At 42.1% G+C, this 14,410-nt stretch overlaps 1 protein-coding gene across 1 annotated transcript; it reads left to right on the top strand.

Annotated features, from left to right (window-relative positions):
- Positions 1-7,522: 7,522 nt before the first annotated feature.
- Positions 7,523-14,410, top strand: KDELR2 (KDEL endoplasmic reticulum protein retention receptor 2). The gene is made up of 5 exons (XM_053471226.1): positions 7,523-7,759; positions 10,833-10,933; positions 11,304-11,462; positions 12,341-12,593; positions 13,017-14,410. Exons 1-5 carry the CDS (start codon positions 7,669-7,671, stop codon positions 13,049-13,051), a joined length of 639 nt encoding a protein of 212 aa, XP_053327201.1. The 5' UTR covers positions 7,523-7,668; the 3' UTR covers positions 13,052-14,410.

Genomic DNA, 14,410 nt, shown 5'->3' with positions numbered 1-14,410 from the left:
GGGGAGAAATAACTTGATGGGGAAGAATTATAACGCAGATCCTGAGATCAGGAAGTTAAGATGGCTGCTCTAAGACACAGAGCCCACACGCTTGTAAATGAGCTTATAGCCTGGGGGTCATGGGAAAGATGTGCCACAGTGTCTTATTCCAAAACACGAGGGAACCTGGAAGTAGAGGCCACGCTACAGATTAGGCACTACTTCATAGTGGCACGTACGCAAAATCTGCGCTGCATGGATCAAACTGACTACCATTAAGGATTGTCCAGTTGCCTCTCAGTAAGCTCATGCCTCATACGCCTCACTGGAAATCCAGGTTTAGCTATTTTTGAACCCATCGTGTTCTCTGCTACTATCTAGATGACACTGGTTTTGTTAGTTCCCATTTATACCACTTTTATCCTGTAAGGTCTGCTCAATTGCTCCTGTGGTTAGTAGTGCCAAATGCCAAAATGAGCGCTGGTTCGGGGCATGACGTATAGCCATTCTGAATTTGTTTCTCTACCACCGTCCTCATAACCCAATTATTTTAAACAGGGACTGGTGACTCTACAAGTAAATGACCTGTTATTGGTGTGGGCTCTCTCTTTAGTGGACTCTCTGTCGTTGCTGCTAGTATTTCTGATACATCTATTTATTCCCCTACTTTCATGCGCTAAGAACTATTTCAAGTTCCTGTGATGCAATACTCACCTCCTGCCTGCAGAGGTCACTATTCAGAAGAGATTTTTTTACCCCGATGTTTGGTTCACGGTGACGCCAGGATACTCGGCAATGTCATTTTAAGTGTTTATGCCAAACAGTTCTTGGCTATGATTATAAATTGCCCCAGATTCTTGAAACACATCATCACATGGCAAACGAGCTTCTATGATGGGCGCAACAAAATAAAGGCCATAGCCGACCATTCACTCTGTGTGCCTATAACATACCCGCTAATTCTACTATTACGCTACTATACAACACTATAATTTGTTAATATTTAGATTTGGATCATTGCACTGTATAAGCCATGTATACGTGCTGATTTCATGTTATGTTATTAGACTTTAGACTGCGTCCAATTTAAAAGAATGGTAATGGCCTTATAAGTTGGATGTAATCACCATCAGTCTCCTGCGACCTGTAGCCTGCTGTATCAATCTTATCGCTCTTACTATTAAAATGACTGAGAGACACCATTTTTTCTCAAGGACAAGGACTACAGCAGTGGTGGACGGCAGGAATTCTTGTACACGAACATAACTCCAAATGTCTCTTTTTAGGAGGGGGAATACATAATTAGGACCCAAATCCCCCAGTAACTATACCCTGGAGCTGACTCTACTTTATACTGAGTGGATGAATATTTATTTATATTTACATTTAATTTTTTTTAAAGTCAGCTCTAGCAGCTAGATGGAAATGGGGACACTACAGAGCATGTGCAGAAAGTGTACTTAAGTACATTTCCTGATTTTAATATTGATAGGTGGGGGCGGAGTTAAATGAATCAGTCTCACTGTCTAACTGCAGTGGCAAAAGAAGGCACGCATTTAGTAATACGCACTAGAGTCCATGCGTTTGAATCAGTACATTCCACATTTAAGGATTGACACTAAATGATTGCAGCGTAAGTTTTTTGTGCTCATAGTTTAGGTGATTGACTGGAAACAAAAGGGAGTAAAGGTTCAAAGTTGAAATGGGAGAATACTATAGCTGATGCTAGTGCTGTGTGCAGAAAGATCTTTGCAGGATACGGATCCGGCAGCCGAGACCTTTCAGCCATGCAGGCGATTTAAAGGACAAATCTCCGAGACTGAAATAGAAGCGTTTCTGCTCGCCAGGCGGAGGAGGTGGTAGAGCCATTTAGTCAATTACTGCTAATCCATGTAGAGATCTGAGAAGGTTTTTCAGGTAAACACCCAAAAAGCAAACACTGAGTTAACACCTTCATTCCCAAAGAATACGACGTTGGCTTTTATCACATAGCAGGGACACGTAACACCCGATACGCCTACTACAAATCACATGAAACAACACAGAAACTTTTCCACCATTTTTTTTTATGCCACCAACCTATCAGTGCCTGATTTTGTGTCACATGGCAAATAAGTCTCCCTGCCAAAAATTATAAATGATGAGAAGTTTTAAATGATCATTCAGTTCAATAAAAATGTTAAATACAGATATATTGAACAACAAAGGGGGATACCATGCAAAATACCTGTCCTACCTCTAATAGCTTGTGGACTCTCAGTTAAAGGTTTTATGAGCCACTACAGAAGGTCTGGGCTTGGGGTAGATGGCCCTTTTTGCCCCATATTAAAGATAGCCCACACCATACTTCCCCCGCCCGAAATAATTATCCGAATCGCTCTTTATTTGGAAGGGCTGCTATTTTCTTTACTTTAAGAGATAAATGGAAGAAGTAGAGAAAATGAGCATCGCTTTCACTCTCAACAATGCTTTAGAGCAGATTCCAGAATTATAAAGCATGACTTCTTTTGGAAAGACGCTCTGTTCTAAAAACCTGAAATAAGATAAATCCGGGCCCTCTGGAAGAGGATTGTAGCCAGTAGCATTTGTGGCAGTCCTGCCTATTACATGGATGTATGACAAGCCCAGATCAGACTTCGGCTATTATTACAATAGCGAGATTCGTTAAAGGGAAGTCAGCCTGACTGATTTTTTTTTCTCAAATACCCTTATTATTGAGAAAATTGGATCCAGGCATTTCCTCTCCTTTGGCCTTATTAGTGCCGGAGAACGGGTTTTATTTAATGATGCCGATCACGGACTGTCAGTCTTATCACCGGAGCCTTTAGGGTCTTTTTGAAAGCTTACTGTACCTAGTACTTTTAATGGCTCATAAGGCTTTGCTTAATCTGTACATTAGCGGATGTAGCTTTTGATTGTTTTTCAGGTTTTTTTACTTCTTCATTAAGTAAAAGATCACTTGGGCTGCTGGGCATGGCACATACATAGCATCTACATATGTGTTTAATTTTAAATACGTATTATATAGAATTCAATTTACAAAATCAGCAAATAAATGTGAAATAAATTAACAGAAAACCAAAACGTCTTTATAGTTTATAAGATGTTCTTTATAATATATTTAAGCCTACACACTGTGGAACTCTGTACGCTAGTGACAGATGGCACAATGAATTGCCCCCCTACCTCTCTGGAAACATTTTATCTGATTCATGTCCAGAATTGGCTACAGAACAAGTTTAAAAAGATTTAGAATTATGTGGAATGAGCTGGCAGAATGCCCCATATGTGTTCATGATGTGATGGTGAGAGGGCCGTCCACCTGATATATCTATGGACAACAGGTCAAGACGCGTTGGTATGGAAGGAGGCCCAGGCCTTGAGAGCTTACAACCTATTGATACAATCTTACCGTAAAGGAGAGGCCAGCGCCTAATAGTGAAAGGCTGCATGACCAGGTTTGGCAGGGAGTTTCCCCAAGTAATTAGTGGTTTTGGTAGGATGGGGTAAAAGGGTGTTGGGGTTTAGTATGTTTTATTAATGCCCTATCTTCTGGTTCCCTTATTTTTTTATACAACCTTTTTCTGGTTGTGTTGCAAGTGACATGTTTGGAGTTAGTTATACCTCCCAACTGTCCTGATTTGCCACTCTATCCTGCCAAGGTAGAGCTTGGCAGGAGACAGGGATTCAAGGCCACAATCCCACGGTCAAGAATTTATGCACATGTCTGCCACTGATGCTCTATGCCCCAGACTCTGGCCCCAGCATCCCGATTCACCGGGAACATAGCCTAGGAGGTAGAGAGTAACTGGAATCGGGGGGGGGGAGTAGAAATTGGGAGGTATGCCCTAGTGTGGGGCTGGTTGTCTTCAGGCAGTCAGCTCAGCACACAATGCCATTACTCAATGGGCTGGTTAAAAAGGAGATTACTGATGTCCCCAATCAGCCCATTAACATTAAGTAGGACAGTGCTGAGTCTTACTGTTTCCTTCTACGTCGTGATTCTTTTACAAGTGGAGTGTCAGGACATGACATCATATCCCAGCAGTAAGGACAGTGGTGTGGAGGCGGCAGCAAGCAGGTGTCCCCAGGCAGCCAGTGTTGGTCACTGCGGTGCTAGGAGTAATTTCCATGGGCGAGATCTCTGGGCTTGGTTGGTTATGTGTTTACAGAAAGTCTATTCTTCTGTTTATTGAATGTTGTTAATTTATGATTACAGTTTGCCATCGTGTTTAATGAACGCCTTGGCCTTTAAAAACCCAACTTCACCATATTTTTGGCCAAAGGAACTTGACGGTACATGTTAAGAATATTTTATGTCCCGTTTGTTATGATGCTCTAATTGCTGGTTAGGTGACAGATCCCACCGTATTCATTTGACATTCTCTCCACTACCAGTACGGTTACCAGCAGGATGCCGCACAAGTGCTGACTGTTTTAAGGTGCGGCTTTAGCTTACGGGACAGATTTGTTTTGTTCTCTGTTTGTATTACATTGCAATGGGAAATCGTTGACTAACCCAACACTGATGCAGAATTAGCACAGTCACTAAAATGCACCTAAGGACACATCATCTTACTCGGGGCTCTGCATCTCCAAAGGGTGGAGTTTGGAAAATATAGGGAGGTATGTATAAATAATAACTCGGATGCAACGTGTTAAAGGTGGAGCAGTTAGCTGGAGCTTTCCATTGACTGATATGAGTTATTTATAAAGAACAATTCTAGTGCTGAAGATAGTTTTCTCCTATAACAACTAATGGTATGGTCCAACAGTATGTAGCTGTACAGTGCGTATGTGTATGTTGTCTGGTGCAGAAGGATGTCTATGGGGTGAAACAACCCTAGTGATGCTACTGATCTTGTCAAAAATTACAAGCGAAGCAAACATTTACTTGATTAAATAATTCAATCTGGGAAGTGTTATAGCATTAAACAGTGTCAGGGGTGATGTCTCTAATGCAGAGTAGGTGGAACGACACCTTAAAATTTTTGAACCGTGGAAATCGCTGATTTTAGTACTTCTTATTTACTGACTTTGCATCCAAGATCAATCAGGGTAAAAGCAATTTTATGGAAATAAATGACATTTTCCTACATGGCGGTACAGATGCACTTACAAACACAAGCTCAATCATTTCACGAAATCCTGATAACTGTTATACATGCTGAGATGACTTCTGTGAAAGCTTTTTCCTTTTCATAAATATTTTTTTTGGCTTTTTGTGTTCATTTTGACATTATTAGTAGTTACCATGGCAACTAGTTATTGTAATAGGAGTGAATCACATTGTCCCATTTCCATATGGCAATTTCCTTTTTTTTTATCTTAAATCATGCTCCCGTAACCAAATTTCAGAAATGAATAATGTTAAAAAAAACTTTAATTTCTAACAAATAGTACGCGTGCAGCGAGTGGATTGTGGGCATGTCCATTTCTAAAGAAAATAGGTTTTGGTATGATGGTGTAGTGTGAAGAATTGGGGAGTTCTGTCAGAATGCTGTCAGACTGCATGTGTTGGGGTCTCATTGTATCTCCTGCTCCTCACCTGTGACAGGTTCCCAATCAGTATATAACTGGTGGCTCAGGTTGCACCAGATTTACAAACTGAAAACATACCCCTCAACATTTCAGGTGTGCAAATCAGGTGGCCCTGATTTCAGGTGTGCAAATCATGGTGGTAGGACCATCTCTGTCAGGGAGATCACAGGATCCCCCCAGCTTGTCCATGTTCCCCAATGTCCTCAAAGATGGCACCATGAGGCATCTAACAGGACAGCAGGATGATAGGCGAAAATCAGGACTGTCTCTCAAAATCCAGGACTGGGGCTGAGGTATGCTCGAAACAGAAGAAGGGCTGCCAACATTCACCCTGGGGAACGAGTCAGGACAGTTAGGGCCTGATACAAAATTACTCCTTCGCTTCAGATAAAATGGTCTTAAATTATGCAAACATCTAACTATATCTTAATCATAATGAATTATTAAGGGCAGCACCTATCTTAAATATAGCCACAGGCGACAAGTTAGTGACTCTGTCAGCAAGACAGTATCAACTATTTTGTCCAGGCAATCACTCTGAAAGTGAGCTGCTGTTTGGCCAATATAAAAGCCACGAGACCGCGGACTAGTGATTATACGAAGCTGAAATTCTACCTCCTGCAGCAAGATTGATATTGGGGAAACAGAAGGTATATAATAAGCCAAACCGGGGTAAGAACTTATTTCTAACACTCAATCTTATTTTTTTCCTCTGTCTGATGGGTGTGAACTGGAATTTTAGTTCAACTCTTGACCTCTAGGCTTCCTAAATGTTCCTTATTCTTTTTGCATTTTAGGATTGATGGTGGTTGGTAGCAAGTGTGAACCATGACATCTTAACCTATGAGAAAAATATTCATCAATAACCCTTTTGAAGCAAGTGTTTGAATAAATCACTACTATTCCGTGGATTAGTGAAAGGGTTTATTGCAGCTTTGGAGAATGCAGGGTGCCAGGGATCCCATGTTTTCAAGTACATTTAGTGTAGGGTTGTTCTTTTGCCCCTAAGTACATTCCTCAGTCGAACATGTATTGACATGATGTGCGGTGGGAAAGAATGGATGTGCTCCATCATATGTTGACTCTACCATTCTTTCATATATATATGAGTCTGCTGGAGACTCGGAAGTTTCCATGTTAAATGAACCAACAAGTGATTTCTGGAAGCTGGGATACATTAGGAGTCCTCTTGATATTTACTTATCAAGTAGTTATCAGTTGGGGCTCAAGGACAGGCGTATGATAGTGACATCATCTCCAAATGCACACCATAAGGCCATATGCCTTAAGGTGTGAGGGCATCATTAGGAGAACCTGTTTGTTCACCCCTAGCCGGGCCACCGATCTCCTCTACAATATATGAATCTATATCTGTGCTCTCGGTTATGTTGAAATGCATTTAAGCTTCTGGTAGCGGTCCATATAGCAGCTCCCTATGTGCAGTAGTAGGCTTGGATTCTGTGATGTCAGTAGACCAAGCGACGATTAGACATCATTGGAATTATGGTTTAGATCTTCTGGAAACCCACAGGCCCTGGCTTTGGAGTCAATAGAGAACACCAAAGTAGCCCAAATTAGAAGCCAATATATCGAGGGCCGGTTTGTACCGCTGCACTGACCGCTCATACATTGCATTACCAGGCCAGTTCTTTTCATCCCGGGTTAATTGCCCTATTAATGAGTCATTTCACTATAAGCACTGAACATTGCCCTGAGGTTTATAGGTCAGCAGAGAGACACAAAACAACCGCTAACAATGACAGAAATGGCTGAGGCTGATACAGAGAGATATATTGGCTCTGGAGACATTCTAGGCGCACTTTCCCGCCAGACTCTATCATTTCTGCCTGAACACGATAAACCCTTTAAGTACCAGAGGGATGCTGATAGAGTTAAAACCTCTGGTTTGCATTATTGTCAAGGGGCGTGTTTGGAGGGCGGGGCTAGAATAGTGACACTCAGTCAGAGCGGTGTTTCCCAGCATGCATCGTGCTCGCTGCAGTTAGGCCACGTCCCCGGGCCACGTAGCTCGGCGCTCGCCATTTTAACGGATTGAACCCGACAGCAGTAGCGTCAGAGTCAACTCCGCGGTCCCTAAGCTTGCCCTCCTCTCCTGCCCCCTGGACTCATAGCACCCTACCTGCCGACATGAACATCTTCAGGCTCACCGGGGACTTGTCCCACCTGGTAGCCATCATCATCCTGCTGCTGAAGATCTGGAAGACCCGGTCCTGTGCCGGTAAGTGAGATTTTTGGCTGGGCTGTGTGCTGCTCCCGTTTCTACTCATATGCTGCCGTACGGTAAATGCTATCCCCAAACAGGGAGACTTGCAGCTCTTTCCCGGGCACGAGCAGTCTCAGGATGCATGGGTCATGCATTCCAGCTTTATGTAAGCCCCTATACATTGCCTATGCATTACACGTTGTAACTTCGGTACACGCAACACCTATAGAATGCCCCTATATCTCTTGTTGCAGGCTGGGTGCATATGCCACATACACGGTGGCTCTCTGTCACAGATTGCAACGTGGAGTATATATAACCCCTATACATTATCACTGTATAGCATATTGTGACGGGGGAATGAATGCCCCATATATAGTTCACCTATATCACATGCTGCAATTTGAGTTACATCCCCCCACACATTGCATATAATAATTCACATGTCTCTATACAACACCTAACTGCATAATGGGCAGTGCATATCCCTTCCACTATATTGCATGTTGCCCTATGAGCTGTAAGTAATCAGTATGATGGCATTGTGTCCTTTTTTTTGCTAAATAAGTTGTTAATTCCTCTATCTACTAATCTCTCCCTGCAAGTTGGTTTCCCCCAACAGCCTATTATTGGGGTGTATTGCTGCTTGTGCATGCACTGCTGTAGGATACAACGGGGTAATAAATTGTGTGATATTGTTAGATTTTGCTGCAGTGGTATTTCCATTATAAATAATGGTATATCGGTGTATCGCATCATAGTGCAGCATGCATAGGGTAGCTGCAGACTCGGTCTCTTTGGAGACATGCCATGCATTCTCTAACTTTCCTATAGGTCTGTGCTGAGTGTCACATTATAGCCCCTGGCCTTACATTCCTTTAAAGAGAGTAGTATGGGTCTCTTGCCATTCACAGGTTGCTTTGTTTGTAGGGGGGCATATTGTCTGCTGTGATGCCACCTGGCACGGTGACTGTAAAAGCTGATAGAATGGAAGCTATACGTAGTGACATCATGAGTGTAAAACTGATGATGTCAAGGAGAAGAGGATACTTTGTTGCGGGGGCTTGTTGTAGGTGGCGGGTTCTCCATGCACAGGGCATACTCCGCTTGATCCATGCATGTGCTTGGAAGTATATGAATCGGGCTCCTGCAGGGGAAGCCTGGTGTGAGCCATCACCGCTCGTGACGTGGCAGCCGGCTGCAAGGCGTGGTGAGCCGTAAGCCATCCGATCCCCTTATTACATGTCAGCGCTTAACCCTTTCAGCGGAGGCCCCTGCCAACTCTTATATATTTGGTAACCAATTAGCTGCCGGATACAGAACAGGAGGGGGCCGGGTTTGTGTTGATTTTGCACCGTTAGCATTAGGTTACCAGGGGGATGCCGCCACATCATCACAAAATCTATTGGTTAACACGTGATATCTAGATAAGTGCATTTCATGATCTAGAACTTTCCAGAGCATTGTTATGGGGAGGAAGAACCAGTAGTAGATTAATGAAGTGCGAATGTTTGTGAGATGGGGAGCAGGATAGGTTTTAAATTTTTTATTTTAACAATTAAGACACGTCTCTTCTGTTAAATATGTGAAATTGTTGTAGCGTGATCACCGATGACATACGCGTTGCTGAAATTTGAGCACGGCCCCAGGAGTTAGCGTGACGCTCTGAAGCCGCACGTGCTGTCTGCATGGGTATACAGCCTTAATCCGAATTAACCAGTGGCCCTTCTGCGGGGGAGGGGGTCCGCCGATAATATATTATTATTATAATTTATGCATTTTTTGGGGGGGCAAAAGATTGAAACATAGTTATAGAAATCTGCAGAGGGCTTTTCATATATAATGGTTACTATACGACATACATTTTATCGATAAATATCTGGTTTTATCTCACTTTGCTTCAATAAATGTAATTTATCGACCCGGACGCTGCCATTATAAATCAAGTCCATGTTTTGGGTAACTTTCCGCACCACACTAAGTTGATACTCCATGGCAATGCTAATGAAATCCTTTTCTCCAGAGACTTTAATTAGTCAGCGTCTATCTTGGCAAATAAGACCGAGGCATTCTGTTATCGACCGCAGTTAGCGGGACTGAAACGCATAAAATAGAAAGAAAAACCTTTTTTTTTTTTTATAAGAAAAGCAAACAGATTTGTAAATCTGTCTCTGGCAGTACAATGCAGGCCTTTCCCCATCAATCCCTCCACCTTAATGCGATGGCCCTTCATGCAAATTATCTTTAAATTTGGAAGATTCAAAGCTGTTCTGACATTTGACATCAGCGTGTTTTGGATCCCCTGGTGACCTCAGTCACAGGTTTGCCATAAAGCGAGTGGCTGTTTTTACATCTCCGCTAACTACTACTTTTCAGGTTATATCCGAATATTGCTGATATTGCATGGAAGAACTCATATTGGCCGGGCTGTAAGCTGAACGTGACTTAACAATGTGTTGTCATTGTCACAAAGCAGTAATTAACTGCCAATTATCTGTGTTGCTATGGCAACACATACTAATTTAAAGAGACAGGATGCTGCCGAATTGTGTGCTGATTGTCTTTAAAAGAAGATCTTCCACTTGTGAAATCATTATGGTTTTTAGGGTCTTATTGTTTTATGGTAATAAGCTGCCGTTGGTAAGAAAAGTAACCGTGGCTTCTCGTGAAGCTGATGCTCTACGCCATCGTCGCCGTCATACATGGAATCTCTTTAAATTTCCTCAAGTTGCTGTTCCATTTAGAACATTAATAGCACTCTCTAGTATTGTAAGGGAATCAAAACAAGCATTTGCCAGCATGCAGGGACAGCTGTTTAGGGCAAGCAGTTGCTTGGCGGTGCCACCACGAGATTGTTTCCTATGTGACCGAGCGGTGGCTGGCCGGAGGGCCTGGCAGGAGATGTGGATCACCCAAGGTACCTGAAACCTTAGTCCTGATACTGTCAACAGGTAGCCCTGCAGCCAGTTGTAGCTTTTTTACATTTATGAGCGAGAGATTTTAATACTCTTCTTGGGAACGGTTACTGGATTGATATGCATGTCCATATTCTCCATTATTTCTCTAATAAACTCTTCTGTCTTTTCAGGTATTTCTGGTAAGAGCCAGCTTCTCTTTGCACTCGTGTTCACCACCAGATACTTGGATCTGTTCACATCCTTCATTTCATTGTACAACACATCTATGAAGGTATGGCAGATATTAAAGGGCTGTTTTATTGTGGTGGGTGGTTTATCTTGTACTTTGCCATTAACGGGTAAAGTGCATCGAGATGGTAACCTTTCTTGCATTAGATACTCGCCGATGATCTTCTCTTGCCAGGTTTCTGAGTGGAGCTCTACTCTGTACTTACTCTTTTATTAACTTCTTAACGGAATTCTTATTGGTAGTTATTAACCCCTTTGTCATTTGCCAAGCTGGGCTGTAAGTGCAGTGAGCCCTTGCACTGTATGGCCATGGAGTAACTAAACACATCATCTAGAAGCCAGAATTTAGACTATTTTGATTGGGGGGGCACATTTTATCCTGCTTGTGTGTAAACTGTTTGTTCCCCTTTCAGCTGATCTACATTGCCTGCTCGTATGCGACCATCTATCTGGTCTACATGAAATTCAAGGCTACCTACGACGGCAATCATGACACATTTAGAGTGGAGTTCCTTGTGGTTCCTGTCGGTGGGCTGGCGGTCCTCGTGAATCACGATTTCTCTCCTCTTGAGGTGTGTGTTAAGGATCCTTAAAGTTTGCATGTGACTTTTGTGTTGCCTGGCAACTGCTATCTGAGTACTTTGTCTTGGTAGCCTAAGTCCTTGCTGGTGTAATAAATGAGTACATGGTACTCTAACCCACACATCAACCCAAAACTGAACCCTGTTAGATTATTGTACCTTGTAGGTATATCCCTTTCTGCTATTGAAAGCTGTATAGTGAGGCAGCTCTGGCACTTTAAAACTTGTGGCCACCTAACCATGTAATTAGGCTGGATATGACAAGTGGCACTTTACATCTTCACGCTTGCATAACGCACGGCTAGGTGTATCCCGTAATTGGCCTTATGCCACAGCGGCAGACTGGGTGAGTGTGGTGCTGATGGACAGACGTGCATTTGCCATGTGTGCCGAATGGCTAGTCTGGTTAGAACTGTGATGTTTGGACACCATAGAGGTTTTTAAACAGACTTGCAGAAAACTAGGAAGACCTACTTTTAATTGCAGCTTCTCGTTGGAGGTTGCATTAAATGTATGTCGTCATGTATGTTAAGTTGAAAAATGCTTGGTGTCAAGAATGCTAAAATGATGACGTCTGTTGGTGGAAGCTGCGGTATTTCATGTACATGTGCTGCCCCCTTGTGGGATATACTAGAATTACTCTTCAGAAACTGATTCTGTAATGGATGAACTCTCTGCTTTACAGTATAATAAACTATACATACATATACATTATAATAAATAGTGGTAAAGCTGCCAGAGGGCAACTGTTGAGCTTTTTACAGCCTAAAGTGTTTTCCCTCCAATATATAGTTTTAGAAGAATTTTCTATTTTTTTTTCCTTTCAAGAATCCCAACTATTAATCTATTTTTTTTTCTGTCGCTTGCAGATCCTGTGGACTTTCTCCATTTACCTGGAGTCTGTGGCCATCCTACCTCAGCTTTTCATGATCAGTAAAACCGGAGAAGCGGAGACAATCACAACCCATTACTTGTTCTTCTTGGGCTTGTACCGTGCCTTGTATCTCTTCAACTGGATTTGGCGTTACTCCTTTGAAGGCTTCTTTGATCTGATTGCCATAGTAGCTGGCGTGGTTCAGACCATTCTTTACTGTGACTTCTTCTACTTGTATGTTACAAAAGGTACGTTGGCCTCGTTGCAAACACCTCCTGTTCCTGATTGACGGCACAGAGGTCCCAGTGGTTTCTCTCGGGGGGGGGGGTTAACTTAGACCATGGTCCCACCTTCTACAACATCACACGTTTGGTTGATGGTTCATAAAACTTCCCACACCGTGTTGATCTTATTTTTCAAGAGGCATTCCAGGCCAAAGCTCTAAATGTAGACCAGTCATCTTGGAAAGCTAGTAAAGCTATGTAGACCTCAAGAAGGACACAACACTCCAATCAGGATTCAGAATGCAAATACTTTATTTGGGACAAAAAAACAGCTTTTGTGGCTTTTGCTTTTTTTAAACTATGTAAACAAAGCGTGAAAGTGTAATGAACTTTGTTTTGTGACATTTATGTCCAAATGTGCTTATTCTCACTTATTCTCTCTTACAGTACTAAAAGGAAAGAAGCTGAGTTTGCCAGCGTAAGTGCCAAAGACTGGGACCAGCCGTCTGTCCAATCCACCGGTCGGACAGTACAATTCTTACCGCTAGTGAAGGTGTAAGATGCCTGAAGCAGAGTCAGAAACACTACTTTTTATATGCAGAACAGCCCCGTTTGCTGCCGGAGAGCCCCCCAACCAAACCAGAGGCCAGGCCCTCCCTCAGCAAAGTAGTTCCGAAAACAGCGACTCTTGGAAACCAGCTGATTTGTTTTATGCATCTTGCCTTCCCTGTTTTTTATGATGTATAAAAATGTTTTTTTTTTACATACAATAAGTTCAGTGCACAGTTTCAGTTCAATAGTTGTAAAAGTGAGATTTTTGTGCCGTTTACAACTAAATTCACATGAAATCCACCCCTCCCCTGCCCTGATTTATTTTTTGTTTTTTGGAGAAATTGATTCATATTTTTGTGCTTCTTGATTGGATGATATTTATCCATTTTAACACCTATGACTTCCTTCATCATTCCACTGTAACTTATTTTGTTTACCCACTCCCAGAAACACACATTTTCATAATTCCTTTCGCTGCTGAAATAATAAATGTTCTATGCTCCTGAAACCGTTCTGAACTGGAGCGGCGTTCATGCAGTCCTTCCCTTGGTTGACACAATGGTTTTTGTTAAGTGTTTTTTTTTTTTTTTTTTTCCAATGTTAAAATACTGCCGGGAAATCTGCGAATAAACAAGAATGACAGATCATATATCTCATTAAAATAACTAAATGGCCCCCTCTCGCTACAGCTTAACAGACAATGATACCCACCAACTATATGAGCGGACCTTTTAATATTGAAGACCCTCTAATGTATCTTTCATAAAGAATCTGTTTTGAAACTAATTTTTTTGCCCTAAAATCCCACTTTGAACCGTTTTTCGGGTGACAAAGTATAATGGGTTGTGTGTTCTGGGTCAAGATAAACTAGAAGCATTCCAGAATTCTGCAGCAGAAATGTATAATTCCCCTTCACGCACACATTCATACACACAGATTTACAAAGCCAGGTATAAGCCCCTTGCCCCCGGAACACTTTTGTCTTCATTATTCGTACTTTGTTAAGCAGGTGTTATTAAAATTGAAGATAATATATCCCGAGTGTATGTGTCGGAAGCATTTTGTGTGTCTTTTCTGCGTAGCTCTAACATTCTGCAGGTTTTTAAAATATCCCTTTTATTGCAGTATCAGAATGTGAAAGGCTTCTGTATAATTCCTGTTTTATATATAAAATGCCATTTGTTTCTTTTTTCCTACTGCCCTCCCCTCTGCAGCATTTGCCCCCCTTTGCCACATCTTGTAAAAGGACATTTGTCTATTAACAAAGCAAAATAAAAGTGATTTCTACA

This window comes from Spea bombifrons, chromosome 7 (assembly GCF_027358695.1).
Source record: "Spea bombifrons isolate aSpeBom1 chromosome 7, aSpeBom1.2.pri, whole genome shotgun sequence".
In the NCBI taxonomy this organism is placed as follows: Eukaryota; Metazoa; Chordata; class Amphibia; order Anura; family Pelobatidae; genus Spea; species Spea bombifrons.
Note: the sequence above shows the minus strand (reverse complement) of the source record. Positions and strands in the feature narration are given on the sequence as shown.

Coding starts and splice junctions, on each gene's coding strand:
- KDELR2 (XM_053471226.1), top strand. CDS start 7,669: ATGAACATCTTCAGGCTCACCGGGGACTTGTCCCACCTGGTAGCCATC. Junction 7,760..10,832: donor GAAGACCCGGTCCTGTGCCG/GTAAGTGAGATT, acceptor CTGTCTTTTCAG/GTATTTCTGGTAAGAGCCAG. Junction 10,934..11,303: donor TGTACAACACATCTATGAAG/GTATGGCAGATA, acceptor TTCCCCTTTCAG/CTGATCTACATTGCCTGCTC.